Source organism: Balaenoptera acutorostrata, chromosome X (assembly GCF_949987535.1).
Source record: "Balaenoptera acutorostrata chromosome X, mBalAcu1.1, whole genome shotgun sequence".
Classification (NCBI taxonomy): domain Eukaryota; kingdom Metazoa; phylum Chordata; class Mammalia; order Artiodactyla; family Balaenopteridae; genus Balaenoptera; species Balaenoptera acutorostrata.
In genome coordinates this window covers 94,449,513-94,464,236 of record NC_080085.1, presented here as the reverse complement: position 1 = coordinate 94,464,236, position 14,724 = coordinate 94,449,513, and the positions used below count along the sequence as shown (strand labels likewise).

Here is a 14,724-nt window from a genome sequence, read left to right as displayed (position 1 = left end):
ATTATTGTTTATTAGTTATCTATTGTTGTATAACCAAAACCAATTATACCTCCTCCCCCCTAAATTTAATGGCTCAAAACAACAATAAACTTTTATTATCTTACACATTTTTCATAGGTTAGGAATTCAGGAGTGGCTTAGCTAGGTAGTTCTGGCTTAGTTAGGGACTATCATGAGGTTGTGGTTAAAATACTGGCTGAGCTGCAGACATCTGAAGGCTTTACTGGTGCTAGAGAATCTGCATCCAAGATGGCTCACTCACATGGCTGTTGGCAAGAGGGCTCAGTGTTAGGGGAACCACTGACCAAAACCACCCGCCCTGGCCAGGCCCGACAGTAACCACTTGCATGAGTTATCTTACAACAGGAGGTCCTGGTAAGGAATGCGGAACTAACAAGCTACTACCAACCGAAGAATTCGGGAAAGGTTAAAAGGAGACGCCAGTCCATATGCCCTACCAACCTCCCAGAATCCTCCTCGCTGGAATCCATCTTGGCTGAGCCATGCGCACACCAGCAAGAAGGACCCTGAGTCAGAGTGACTGGCCAGAGACAACCCGGAAACTAGCCCCATTACCATAAAACCTGAGGCTGGGAGCCATGTGGCAGAGCAGTTCTCCTGGGTTCCCTTACCCTGCTGCTTTCCACCCAGGTGCCCCTCCCCAATAAAGTCTCTTGCTTTGTCAGCACGTGTGTCTCCTTGGACAATTCATTTCTGAGTGTTAGACAAGAGCCCACTCTCGGGCCCTGGAAGGAGTCCCCCTTCCTGCAACATCTGTTCTTCACCACATGGATTTCTCCATAGGACTTAGGGCCCTGAGTGTCCTTACGACACAACAGCTGTCTTCTCCCCAGAGTGAATGATCCAAAAGTGTGAGAGAGAAACCATGCCTTTTTAAAAAATGTAGCCTCAGAAATTATACGCTTTCATTTCTGTAATATCCTATTGGTTATACAGGTCAGCCCCATTCGATGTGAGAGGGGACTACACAAAGGGATGAATATCAGGAGGTGAGAATCATTGCGGGCCATCTCAAAGCCTGGCTACCACCATACCCAACACTAACTTCAATTTACACTTCTGCCTTCCGGCCTTATGAATAAAAAGTAACAGGAAAAGAGTCCACTAATTTAAAGTTTGTGAGATCCCTTTTTCCCATGTTCGTCCTGTCTTCGGGCAAGTAGTTGAAACTACTCCTTTAGTCTCTCTAGGAATTCACTTTGGGGCTTTCCTGGAAATGGGTAAATGTAGGTCAAATTACTTACAAATTGTTTTTCATTGTCATTCATTTATTCTCCTCTATGTGTTGTAACAGAGCTGGCTTAATATGCCAAAACCTTTGGAGTGGAGTCATTAATGTGAGATTGTCATTTTGAGTTTTAAATTTCCTCTTTATTGTCTTTTTCTTATGCTAAATTTATATGACAAGGTGGTTCTTAAAGACATTATAGTCCTATAATCTGTAAGTGATTAATACAGGCTCCCCAGGTCCTCTGATGAGTGTCTTTGATCATATTTTAAGTTGTTTGAAAATTGAAATGAGAAGGCCAAACAGCAAGTGTTCGTTGGAGATCAACCATTTTAGGCTTCCTCCTGAACTGTCACTTCCTGAATGCCAGAACAAAAGAATAAGTGATACATACCTTATATATATAACTTGACCAGTCTATGCTACCTACTGAAATTTTAGTGAAGCTTAAGATATACAGAAAAATTTGGCCTGTCACTTTGGAAGATAGTCTTACTTTACAGGTTCTAGATATTGTAAAAATATTTTCATTTGACAGAAATACAGCAACTACCTCCAATATACTTGATTTTTAGCAAAGAAATTAAGACTATATGAGTTTCCATTTGAAACGTAACAACATTAGGAAACTTTGATTAACAGAAAAAGTTTGGGTAGGACCCATTCTGAATTGCTTCAGTGATTTAATTTCCCATTGTTTAACTACGGAAACCACATGTGAGATATTTTTTCCATTGCAGCCATAATAAATATTTTATAAAAACTCTCAGGAACAATGATAATCTATAGGAAAGTGAAAAAATTTAAAGGTGATGGATCCCCCTACTTTGAAATTGTATAAGTATTTACCTTTGGAGAATAAAAATATAGAGGTATGTGTTCTCCAAAACTAGGACACAAAACCAACAGATGTCTTTTAATATTAATGGATACATTTTCTACAAAGTTACCATGGTGAAACATTCCAGTACTCTATGGCCATGTCTGTTTCATAAGATCATGGAGCATGACTCCTCTCCTCTCACAGGAGTCAAGAGTAAGCTCAGCTCATTCTGGAGTAAGAATACTCATCTACAGGACCTTCATACTTCTACTGTTATCCACACTCATCCCCAAACACAGCCTCACCACCGTTATCTGTCTTGAGACTACCAGAACTAAATTCATTATACTTTTTTTTTTGGCTGTGTTGGGTCTTCGTTGCTGTGCGAGGGCTTTCTCTAGTTGCGGCAAGCGGGGGGCCACTCTTCATCGCGGTGCGCGGGCCTCTCACTGTCGCGGCCTCTCTTGTTGTGGAGCACAGGCTCCAGACGCGCAGGCTCAGTAGTTGTGGCTCACGGGTCTAGTTGCTCCGCGGCATGTGGGATCTTCCCAGACCAGGGCTCGAACCCGTGTCCCCTGCATTGGCAGGCAGATTCTCAACCACTGCGCCACCAGGGAAGCCCTAAATTCATTACACTTTTATCTCTCTGTGTAAAAATACAGGAAGCCTCAGATTTCCAAGTCCTTCCTTATCACCTAATAATTACCATCTGGTCTTCTATTTTATTTCCATTTCCTACCCCTTACCAACTCATGTAACCCTTCCATTAGGTCTTCTGGAACACATAGTACAACATACCTTATTTCATAAGCCTCTTTTAATATTCTCTGCAATTTTTCTTAGTTTAACTGAAATCTGGATCTCCCTTGATGACAGATTCCCTTATAGTCTTCTCAATTTGTGCCTATTTTTTTTCCCTCTCAATCCCCTTATATCACCGGGCCTGCCCCCTTCCTTCCAGCTTTTTAAAATAAATCTCATGTCTTTCACACTATACCACCAATTACCCTCCTTGTTGCAACCATCTACCAATTCCTGAGTCAGACCTCCCACCCCAATTTCTCTAAGAATAGTTCTTTGTTCTCCACTGGTATTTCTACCATTAACTGCTATCTTAAATATTGGTGATTTAAATATCCACTTACATAACATTTCCACCATCCTAGCCTCACTTCCTGATGAGGTGAGATGCCTTCAGGTCTTTGAACAAATATTGCCTTCTCAGTGAGGTCTTCCCTGACCACGCTATTTAAAGTTGCAGCCACTACCTACACTAGTATTCCTTATCACTGCCCCTTGCTCTTTTCCCCTTCACAGCATTAATCACCTTCCAACGTACAATAAAATTTATGCATTTATTTTGTTCATTTCTCTCTCCCACTAGAAAGTATGCTCTGTGAGTACAGTGATATTAGAACAGTACCTGGAACATCATAGGTACTCAATAAATATTTGTTGAGTAAATGAATAAGTGAATTTATGCAAAGATGTTTCAATATTAAGAAATCGAATTTACCAATAGATCAAAAGTAAAAATATCATATGATTTCCACAAATCTTAAAAAGACATTTAATCAAATTCATCATCCATTCCTGCTTAGAACTCTTAATAAAATCAGAATAGATGAATAGTTTCTTAACACACAAGCCAAAATTCAATATCGGGCTGGATGAGGAAACATTAGAAACATTCTAACTGAAGGGAGAAATAAGAAATAATACCATTATTTACCACCATTATTTAATGTAGTTCTGGATGCACTAACTCATGCAATTAAACAGGAAAGAGGCCTTCCCTGTTGGCGCAGTGGTTGAGAATCCACCTGCTAATGCAGGGGACATGGGTTTGAGCCCTGGTCCAGGAAGATCCCACATGCCGTGGAGCAACTAAGCCCGTGCGCCACAACTGCTGAGCCCACGTGCCACAACTACTGAAGCCCACATGCCTAGAGCCCGTGCTCCACAAAGAAGCCACCGCAATGAGAAGCCCACGCACTGCAACAAAGAGTAGCCCCCACTCGCTGCAACTAGAGAAAGCCCACGCGCAGCAATGAAGACCCAACGCAACCAAAAATAAATTAATTAAAAATAAACAGGCAAGAAATAGGAGGTAAAATTATCATTATCTGAGGGAAGAGCATTCCAATTGGAATGAACAGCAAGAATCAGGAAATAACTTGACATACTGAAGGAACAGAATGAAAGCCAGGGTGGCTAGAACATAATGAAAAAGGAAGAAAATGTGGTATTAGATGAAACTGAAAAAGTAGGTAGAGGTCAGATCACATAGAGCCTCATAGATTAAGATAAAGATTTTGGATTTTGTTCTAAGTGCAATAGGAAGCCATTGGGGGTTCTGGGCAAAGAAGTGATGTGACCTGATATATCGCTTTTTAAAAAGGATTTCTCTGGACACTGTGTAAAGTTTTCAAGGGAGCAAGAGTGGAAGGAGGGAGATGAATCAAGAGAGAATCATAATGGTCCAGGTGAGAGATGATGGTGGTTTGAAAGATGATGGTAGTTGTGATAATGACAATTAGGTGGATTTCGAATATATTTTAAGAGTAGAGCCAATAAGACTTGCTGATGAATTGCATATGAGGTATAAAGGAAAGAGAAATAAGGAATGATTTAAGTTTTTAGCTTGTGCAATTGGGTGAATGTTGTTGCCATCTCCTGAGATGAGGAAGATCAGTAAGAAAGAGGTTTGGGGAAGACAAGAGTTCTATTTTGGACATGTTAGGTTTGAGTTGCCTATTAAACAAGTGGGCAATGTCAAGTAAGTGATGGGTTATATGAATCTGAAGCTCACGGGAGAGGTCAAGACTAGAGAGATAAATAGTATTTAAAGCCATGGGACTAGATGGAAAGAGAATAGAGAAAAAAAAAGACATAGGTATTTTTCACAGACCTAGAGAACTTCAGGCAGGAGAAGAAGAGCCAGTGATCTGGGACCAAAGAAGATGAGGAGTGTCCAGTGATTTGGGAGGAAAACAAGGAGAGAGTGAGGTCATTAAAGAGAAAAAAGTGTTTCAAGAAGGAAGGAGTAATCAACAGGGTGGAATACTGCTGAGTGGTCACTCTCATGTCTTCAATCTCTCTTTTTCTAATTTTGTCCAGGACAACTCTTCATTTTTCAGGACTGTCCCTCTTATTGCAGGATCTAGAGCATCCCTGGCCCCTGAGTACTAAATGTAAATAACACCCTATAGCCAAAAATGCGTCCACCCATTTCTGTAAGTCCCCTAAGGGCCCATACCATGACTACTTCTTTACGGTTTGTTCATCAAGTCTAGTGACACGTAGTAGGCAGTCAATAAATATTACATGAGTAAATGAATGGATTCTTGTCATCAACTGAAAAGCATTCTTAAGTCTCTCCTATCCTAAAAAAAAAATCCCTAAACCAGGCCTCCTCTTCAACAAACCATCTCCTCTCTCTCCTCCCTTTCACTGCTAAACTTTCTCAAAGAGCAATCTATATTTGCTGCCTTCTCTTCCTCAATTCCTATCCACTTCTCAGCTTTCTGCAACCCAGTGTTGGCCCCTACCATGCCTCTGAAGCTGCTCTCTTCCAGAAATCACCAAAGTCTTCTTAATTGATGAATCTAAAAATTTCTTCTGCATCCTAATCCTGCTTTACTTTTCTACAGCGGGAAATACTATTATGGTTTTCCCCATCTCTGCATATCCTTCTGAGTTCCTCTTCTTTTATCCATCCCTCAAATATTTGTGTTTTCTATGGTCAACCTGTGAATCTGCTTGCATAGATTCAGAAGTTTCTGCCAGTTCTGGTTCAAGGATTCTGGACCATGTAATTCAAATATTTGATGAAACCTCCTCAAACTGACATAATCATAATGTAAAATTACTGATTTTGTTACCAAGTAATATGTATAAGATCTCTTTCACCCTTATTTAATATCTGACCTTAAGCCCATCTCAAACTCCCTCTCCCTCTCTCTTACCTCTCTGTCTTTCTCAATCTCTATCTGTGCATCTATCTATCTCTATCTCTCTCATTTTCGGGGACTTTTATTTTCAACTCTACTAATTTTGGTATTATTTAAAATTTTAAATATATATAAATTCCATCATCAGAAATATATTAAGTCTATACAATTAGATTAGCTTTTAAGGAGGGTATTCATCCCCCTACCATCGTTATGGAAAATATTATAATGATATTAACTATAAATGTATCTATATTACTGAAAGAACTATCAGAAATTTAATTGAAGGTTTACTGTGCTGCCTGGAGCTGATAATAAGGAATTGTATTACAGATGAAATATCCTTCTCCCTGACACACAGTCTGATAAATAACCAGTCAGGTAAGGTTAGCATAATCAGAAAGCCTACCATAAAAATGTGTCCATCCTCCAGAATTTTAAATGGGAAAGAGAATCCACTCCATTATCAAGCAGCCAAATCTGTTTATTCATAAGGAGTAAATGAAAATGACTATTTTAACCTTAAGAGAGAAATCGGGATTTGAGAAGCATGCCATTAAAGAAAGAAGTGAATTCTCAGAGGACGTGCAGACACTTTGCTCAGAATGATTGATAGCTCTTTCTGAGATGACTATGTGTGATAAAACATGTGACTCTTGGTTGTGTCTGCCAGATGGTGACTGACTCCTATGCCATCCCTGACTCTCACCCCATTCCCAGTGAGGTTTAAAGATGGAGTAAGGCTCATATCCCAGTGAGGAGGTGACAATGAAAAATAAAAAGAGGCTTAATGGCTTGTTTTTAGTCACATTGACATGTCCCCTTATCAATATAGATCCATTATAGTAGGAGCACCAAAATATTATGTATCCATGGCAGCTCAAAAAGAGTATCAAGCCATTTGCAGAATATCAACAAACCTAGCCCCATTCATTTTTGGATTTTAGAGATAGTGTGCATGGTGAACATGGAAATCCACTGACCTACTTCCCCACTGCACCCATCCCCATTTCTGCCACAAATAGTCCTATGGGGAAGCCAGGCTATCTCCTTACATATCTTTGATACCTAAAATTCCTTTCCCACTCTCCCCAACTGGCACCCAAGAGGTCAGGTACCTCAGTAATCCCTGTTTCTCAGGGATAGGCAGGTTCCCATTCTTCCCACCTTGTTTCTAGGACAGCTTTTTGGCTTCTCCATCATCATTGTTTGCATTTCTAAAGCCATGCCACAATTCCAACTTCATTTTATTGAAACAATGTCTCTTAGTTTTCAATACCTAGCCTGGAACTTGAGTAAGAATTTACAATGTATCTGTTAGAACTTTGTCTCTGATTGTTGAGCCCATCCCAAGGGCCATTTATTCTGTTTCCAGTCAGTCCCATTTCTGCAAGTTTCCTAGTATCCCCCTCAACTCCTCCCCCTCTCCAAACATACACATGTTACTTAAAAACAGTTCTACTTCATTCCAAGCCTGATGAAAGCCAGCACTCTGTGGTATTATGTTCTAACCCCTGCAGAGAGCAAACACCAACTCTGAAAATCAACATCTCTAGTCTCCATCTTTGGAATTCAAAGATGGAGACTAGAGATGTTCCAACAAGATTTTCTGCAGGCACTTCAAACTCAATATTACCCGAACTTAATATTTTTCTTGTAGAACTTTGCCTTCTTTCTCTTTTGCATTCCATACCTGATCCCTACAACACAAACAAAACCACCCTTTGTTTACTCTCATTCCAAAAGTAATAGATAGTAGTTGCAAAAAATATAGAAAATTCAGATGAGCAAATATGAATAAAAAACATCTCTAAGACTACCATCCAGATATAAACCACTTTACCTCCCCATATCTCGATTAATGCCATCACCATTCACCTAGTCACTCAAGCTAGAAATCTGACTCCTGTTTCTCCCTTACGTATCACATTCAACCACTTTCTAAATCCTGTCGACACTACAGTGGATCCTTGAACAACACTGGGTTTGAACTGTGCGGGTCCACTTATATGTGTTTTTTTTCCCCAATAAATACATACTACACATCTACAGTTGGTTGAATCCATGGATGCAGAACCACAGATGTGGAGGGCCAACCATAAAGTTAGAAGCAGATTTCTGACTGTGTGGAGGGTAGGCGCCCCTAACCCTTGCATTGTTCAAGGGTCAACTGTACCTCCAAAATGTTTACTGAAACCATTCTTTCCTCTCTATCCCCACTGCCATAGTCCAGGCTCTTACTTCTCTTACCTGAACTAGTGCAACTGTCTATCAACTGGTTTTCCTATCACCAGTCTCCCAAACTCACACTCATCTCTTACCATAATCTCCACCAACAACTAGAGTTGTTCTGAAATACACATCTACTTGTTTAACTCACTTACTTTGAAACGTCTAGGAACTCTAATGCCCACAAAATAAGTCCCAATTTCATGGTATCTTAGTCTTCTTGGGCTGCCATAACAAAATACTATAGACTGGAAGTCTGAGAATGCCAGACATGCCAACATGGTTGGCCTCTGGCGAGAGCTCTCTTTCTGGCTTGTAGATGGCTGCTTTTCACTGTGCTCACATGGCAGGGATAGAAAGCAAGCAGGGCAAGCGCTCTGGTATCTCTTTGTATAAGAGCGCTAATATCATCATGAGGGCCCCACACATGTGACCTCATCTAAACCTAATTACCTCCCAAAGGCTCCATCTCTGAATACCATCACACTGGGAGTTAGGGCTTCAACATATGAATTGGGGGGGTGGCCACGATTCAGTCCACAGCATATGGTATGATATTCAAAGACTTTTACAACTACCTCTAAGCTGGGTATTCTGTTTTATCTTTTATTACTCCACACCAGTGCATTCTGGGGCTCCAAGAACATCACATATAGTTCTCAAAACACATCATATACTTTCACAGCACTATGCCTTTGCTCATTCTGTTTACTCTGCTTAGACAGCTGTTCCACCCTGGCAAACTATTATGTTCTTCAAATGTCATCAGATCCCACCTGTTTTGTGAAGTCTGCTTGGATTTCCTCTTTTTTGTACCCATATCACTTCTATCAAATTCCAACTGCCTCGATTCACATCGCAGTTCTGCCAGAGTTTAAATGTGTGAACTTAAGCAAGTTATTTAACTTCCTTGTGCTTCAGTAACCTCATTTGTAAAATGGGGATAACAGCACTTATTTCACAGAGTTTTGGCATGGGGATTAATGAGTTACTATGCGCAAAGTTCTTAGAGAAATGCCTGGCACATAGTAAGCATTATATAAATTGTTTGCTGTTACTATATCACGTTAAGTGAAGACAATCAGGATAGAAACTTTTATTTATGGACCGTAAATGTAGGGAAATGGCTCCACTATGGCATTCTGGCAACTGTGCACTATTCACATAGGCCACGTAGGCAGGGCTCCAGTTCAGTCTGCCCTCAGTCTTGGCAGAACATCCTGTGATTCTCCTAGAGCAGGAGAAGATAGGCAGTCTTGTGAGGAGCTGCCTCAAGGCTGTTTCTTATGTCTTTCTATCTTGTGGGAGGCTCCCTATCTTGCAGAGGATGCCATGAGGTTCCAATAAGGCATAGGATTTTCCACCTCCCTCCCCCTGGGTATAGAGGCAGGCTGTAAAACAGCTGAGCTGCAGTCTAGAGTTGGCTCTTCAGCAAGAGTGCCTCACTACTCATGTCACCTGTCATCTGGCTCCTGTAGTTCAATGTTGTCCTGTGGGGCAAAGGGACATGGGGAGCTTACACCATGCTGATCTTGCTTATGCCGTCTGTATAAGTAATAAACTATATCCTTTTGGACTTGTTTCCTTATCGGATGGACCTATGAAAATCTGTGCTGCTGCTTATGGACTATTTGACCTCTTAACAGTAAGCACCTGGAGAGAAGGAGAACCTTATATCTATTTTGTTCAACACTGTATGTCAAGTGTCTGGCCTGTAGTAAATGCTCAATAAGTATTTGTTGAATTTTAAAAATTACAGAAAACAATGATAAATATGTATTCAAAGATATGTATCAAATCCATTATAGGAGAAGTCTTGTGGGGAGGGATGGAGAGTATAGAAGATAAAAGAGAAAATATAATTTAAGATAAAATAAAATAAAATAAAATAAGACAGAGGCGTTCTACTCATGAAGTTTAAGGAAAAACATATGCATGTCACCTAGGAGGAAAAGCCCTCTAGATTCTCTTATATCAGTGTAAGAGACATTGTAAGCATGACCTTATTTTCCCAACTGTAATATAAGGAGGAAAGTCTAAATCAACACTTTCAAACTGTGTTCCAAAGAGCCTCAGTTTTTCTCCTAGGAGCTGTCTCATAGATGATAGTACCCTTTTAACCAAGGCAGTAGTACGTGTTTTATATGTTAGGCTTTCTCACAGAATTTTGTTTGAAGAAAAGAGTTGGCAGCTAAAAACAAAACAAAACAAACCTGCAAACCACTGGCCTAGTTCTATCTCTAAAGTTAATGTACAGCATGATGACAATAGTTAATAATACTGTATTGAATATTGGGAAATGGCTAAGAGTAGATTTCCGGTGCTATCACCACACACCCCCACACACACAAATGGTATGTGAGGAGATGATATGTTAATCAGCTTGACTGTAGAAATCATTTCACTATGTATATGTATATCAAATCAACATATTGTACACTTTAAATATATACAGTTTTTATTTAGAAAATAAAATGCCCAAATATAGATTAAGGCACAGGAAGCTTGGTAACTACAAACTCAGGAGTAGAGCAGCAGGCATAATTTGGATAATGGAACTCTCTGGGTTGGGGTTAGAAGGAAAAGATGGAAGGTTTGCTGAAGACATACATATTCTTAACTCAGAATTTTGTTTAGGATCAACACTTTGATTTAGGACTCATAAATCTTGCTTTCTTATTTGGAGTCTGGGGAGGGTAAAGGAAAGGTGGTTCTTGTAAATTTTTAAACCCCAAATCAGCCCTTGTATTTAAACAGATTGTTTGTGTTCCTATTACCGTCCTCAGCTTAAGCAGAGGGCTTCTTCTTAAAGTCTCTGGGTCAGATTGTTACACAGAGACCAGGTCCAGGACCCAAATAACATATTTAGCCAATTCTAAGGTGCCATTTTCCTCACATTTTTGTGTTTCTGTTATTGGGATGAATCACACAATCAGTGTGTATATTTTTCCTATGTTACTAAACAAATGGCACGTCTACAATTTGATGATGTCTTAGAGTTGAAAAAATGCCATATTATTAACAGGACTAATAAGCTTAAAAATTGTGCAAGAAATATTTGAGATGAGGTCATCAACCTCTGCAGTCGGAGTCTTCCCAGCGGAGTTAAGCAATGACAGTGGATGTCTTCATTAATATGCCTATAGGATAAAATTCAAGCTGCAAATCTGTTTCTTTTTTCTTTTTTGAGAGACAGATTACCAGTAACACCACTGTCCACAATTATTCTTTACTCTTGTTACACTCAATGCTTACCCAAATAGGTCATGCTATTTCATGCCTGGATAACCTTTCCATGTGCTCTTACCTCTGTTTGGAATGCCCTTCTCGGAATGCTGTCCACTGGAGAAATCCTATCCACCTGGTGTCGATCCCTTTCTGCCCTTTCTGCTTCATGTCACCACATACCTGGTATATGCCTCTAAATATGTACTTGCCGTAGTGAACTGCAATGATTTGTTAGGTGTCCATCTCATTACCTGTAAATTCCTTGAGGGTAATTGACTGTTTCTTATTTGTCTTTGTATCCCTAGTACTTAGGACAGTGCCTGGTATGTAGTAGTATTTAAAGATTGAATGTATGAAGAAAAAGAAAGAGAAAAAGAATGCTATGCATGTGGTGAAGTGTTTCATCTGTTTCTGGTATTCAAAGGTGTCCATGTCTTATCCAAACCTTCTGAACTCCCGGCAAACTTAAAATTGTCAACACTGAATTTAATTGTTAATAATAAAATGGGTTCATTTATGTTGGTTTAGTCTCCCCAGTCAATTATAAGCTCATTAGAGGGAGGGATCAAGTCTTTTTCTGTACATACGTGTCGAGTTTTAGATAAATTGTGTACTCCTACTCTGAGGTGTGATTTAGTTTCCAAGATTATTCATTCAGCATACCTTTATTATTAATGCTGGGAGCAAGCTGCATGAGGGAAATGGAAAGGCTCACAACAGTTTTATTTATTTAGGGCCTAGAATTTCTTTAGAGTTTAGAGTAATCCGCAATACCAAACATCAAAAACGTAATCTTACAGTCATTTAAGAGAGAGAAATTTGAATATTACTGGTAAAACCCTGGGAGCTAATTACTTCAAGATCACTTGAAACCTTAACTCAATAAGTTTGAAAAATCTCCTGAGGTCCTTAAAGACGCTATTCCCATTATGTTATGTGATCCAATTGAATGTCTTAGATTTTGCTAATAAGAGAAAACCTGAAGTTTATGCAAAAGAGAGAATCCATTTATCTTTTGCTTAAGGAAAAATATTAAGCATCTCCTATGGGTACCTCAGTACTCTGTGTTGTAGAGTATTATGAGAGGGAGAGGAAAATGCAGATGCACAGCCCCTGATCTCAAAAAATAAATTCCCAGCACCAAACACCAGAATTACTAGTGTATATTGCCAAAGTGAGTTGCATTCCACACTCTTGGTTAGGCCCAGTAAGGAAGTCTTATTGATACTGTTGGTATCGCTACTGTTATTATACAGAAACAGTGGCTTGGCAAAGGATGCTCTTCAACATGTTGTAGTGTCATTCAGATAAGGGAGCCAAGTAACATTTTGGATGTCTTTTGAGAGTGTTAAGTCAGTAGTTCAGAACCAAAATTTAAGAAAAAAATCCCCTTTTACATCCCCCAATGTAAGCTGAGTCATTAAAAGAAATACAGATACAAGAGATAAGACAGATTCAGGGAAGGAAATATTTCATTTTGATTGACTGTCACTCATCAGAAATTAATAACCAATCAGATGACATGTATGGGACAGAACTAGGATGAAAGAAAATTCAGTCCAGATTGGGCAGTTTTATTAGGACTAGAAGTAGTGTGTTACATCATATGATTCTGTTTATTTGTAAATCTTATCCACGTGTGTAAACTTAGTTTATTTTGTGCACGTTTACCAATTTTAAACTGTCTATCCTATTATTCCCTTAGTACCTCAAACATAGCAACCACTATTTTTAAAGGGTTTACAGCCTTGCCTATGGTATTATGTATACAACAGTCAATTTAACTATAATGGTCAAATGGAAAATGGGGAAGAGGGGAGAGGCTTACCACTAGATCCTTACAACACGCAGTTGAAGGGTCCTTTCTGGTCAATCCCAGGAACATATCTTCAGTTCCCACCTGCTGTTTGAACACAACTTCATATCTGAAAAAAAAGCCAGTGATATAGAGACTCAAATGAAAGAGCAATTTCCTGTCACAGAGTAGAAAACTAGAAACTTATGAGGACATGCTATTACAAAAAATAAAAGGACAAAATGAATAAAGTGCTTGCAGTTTTTCAGGCATGTAGCAGAATATCAGGGAACAAAAGTCTAGAAATTCAGTCAAAAATACCTAACACTGTCAGGATTTATGTTGTGTACACTGTTTTCTAAAAATAAAGCTTGACTATTTCAGAGCCATACAAATAAAATAGATTGAGGGAACTTCTAATAAGATTCTAATAAGAGTAAAAGCAGAAGAAAGAAGGAAGGCCCTTTCCTGGAAAACAATGGCTCAGAAGAATAGTGAGCCCATAATCCAGGGTTTGATGGATAGATGGAAACCTTCCTCTGTTAAATTTAAGCCTCAGAGTAGAGTTAGAAAATCCAGGTTTAGTACTCTTTCTGTCATTAACTGTGTGATCTTGGTCAAGTCACAAACTCATGTGCTCAGCTTCCGGATTTGTACAATTTATGAGAGGGGGTGGGTTTGAACTAAATGATCTCTGTTGTGTTTTCTACCTCAAAAATTCTACAGTAGAAACACTGGTAGTGTAGTCAGCACAGGTACAACTATAGTGTTTAGAATCTAGTCCTACAGAATTCTTAGTTCAGTGAAAGGTTTTCCTGGTATTTCACCTCACACATGACAATTCACAAATCTTTCCTTGCCCCCAAATTTGGGACCCTAGGGATAGAGTGGTTTATAGAAACCCCCAGCCATAATGAACTATATCTTTTCATTTTCATTTTATTTATTTATTTATCTTGGTTGCACTGCACAGCATGTGGGATCTTAGTTCCCTGACCAGGGATCGAACCCACACCCCCTGCACTGGAAGCACAGAGTCTTAACCACTGGACCGCCAGGGAAGTCCCTACCCTATCTTTTTAGATGGAATGAAGTAAGTAAACATTTACAAATATTTGAAGGAAGATTTGGTATTTGATTAGATATAATGAATGAGAGGAAGGCGTCAAAGATGATGCTGAGGTTACTCGCTTGGGTGACTGGGTGAACAGTGAAGCCACTAACTGTGATTGGGAATGTAGGTGGAGGGGAAATGGTGAGTTTGGTTTAGGGTGTGTGGAGTGTGAGGTGCCTTGGGACATCCAGGCAAATGTATATAGTAGGCAGTTGGAAAATTGTATCTGGAGACATTGAACTTCTGACCACTTGCAAATAGGAATGCCCAAGGATGAAAGAGGGACTTCTCTGAGTTGGAACAGGGCTAACAGTAAATAGTTATTTGAGATAG

General features: G+C 39.4%; 1 protein-coding gene across 2 annotated transcripts in view; it reads right to left on the bottom strand.

Annotated features, from left to right (window-relative positions):
* Nucleotides 1-14,724, bottom strand: part of DNAAF6 (dynein axonemal assembly factor 6) — a 45,157-nt gene that overhangs the window by 10,726 nt on the left and 19,707 nt on the right. For both annotated transcript variants that reach the window (XM_007188433.2, XM_057538399.1), the window contains exon 5: nt 13,311-13,407. In XM_007188433.2, the coding sequence (XP_007188495.1) occupies nt 13,311-13,407 (97 nt within the window). The remainder of the gene's footprint in view (nt 1-13,310; nt 13,408-14,724) is intronic.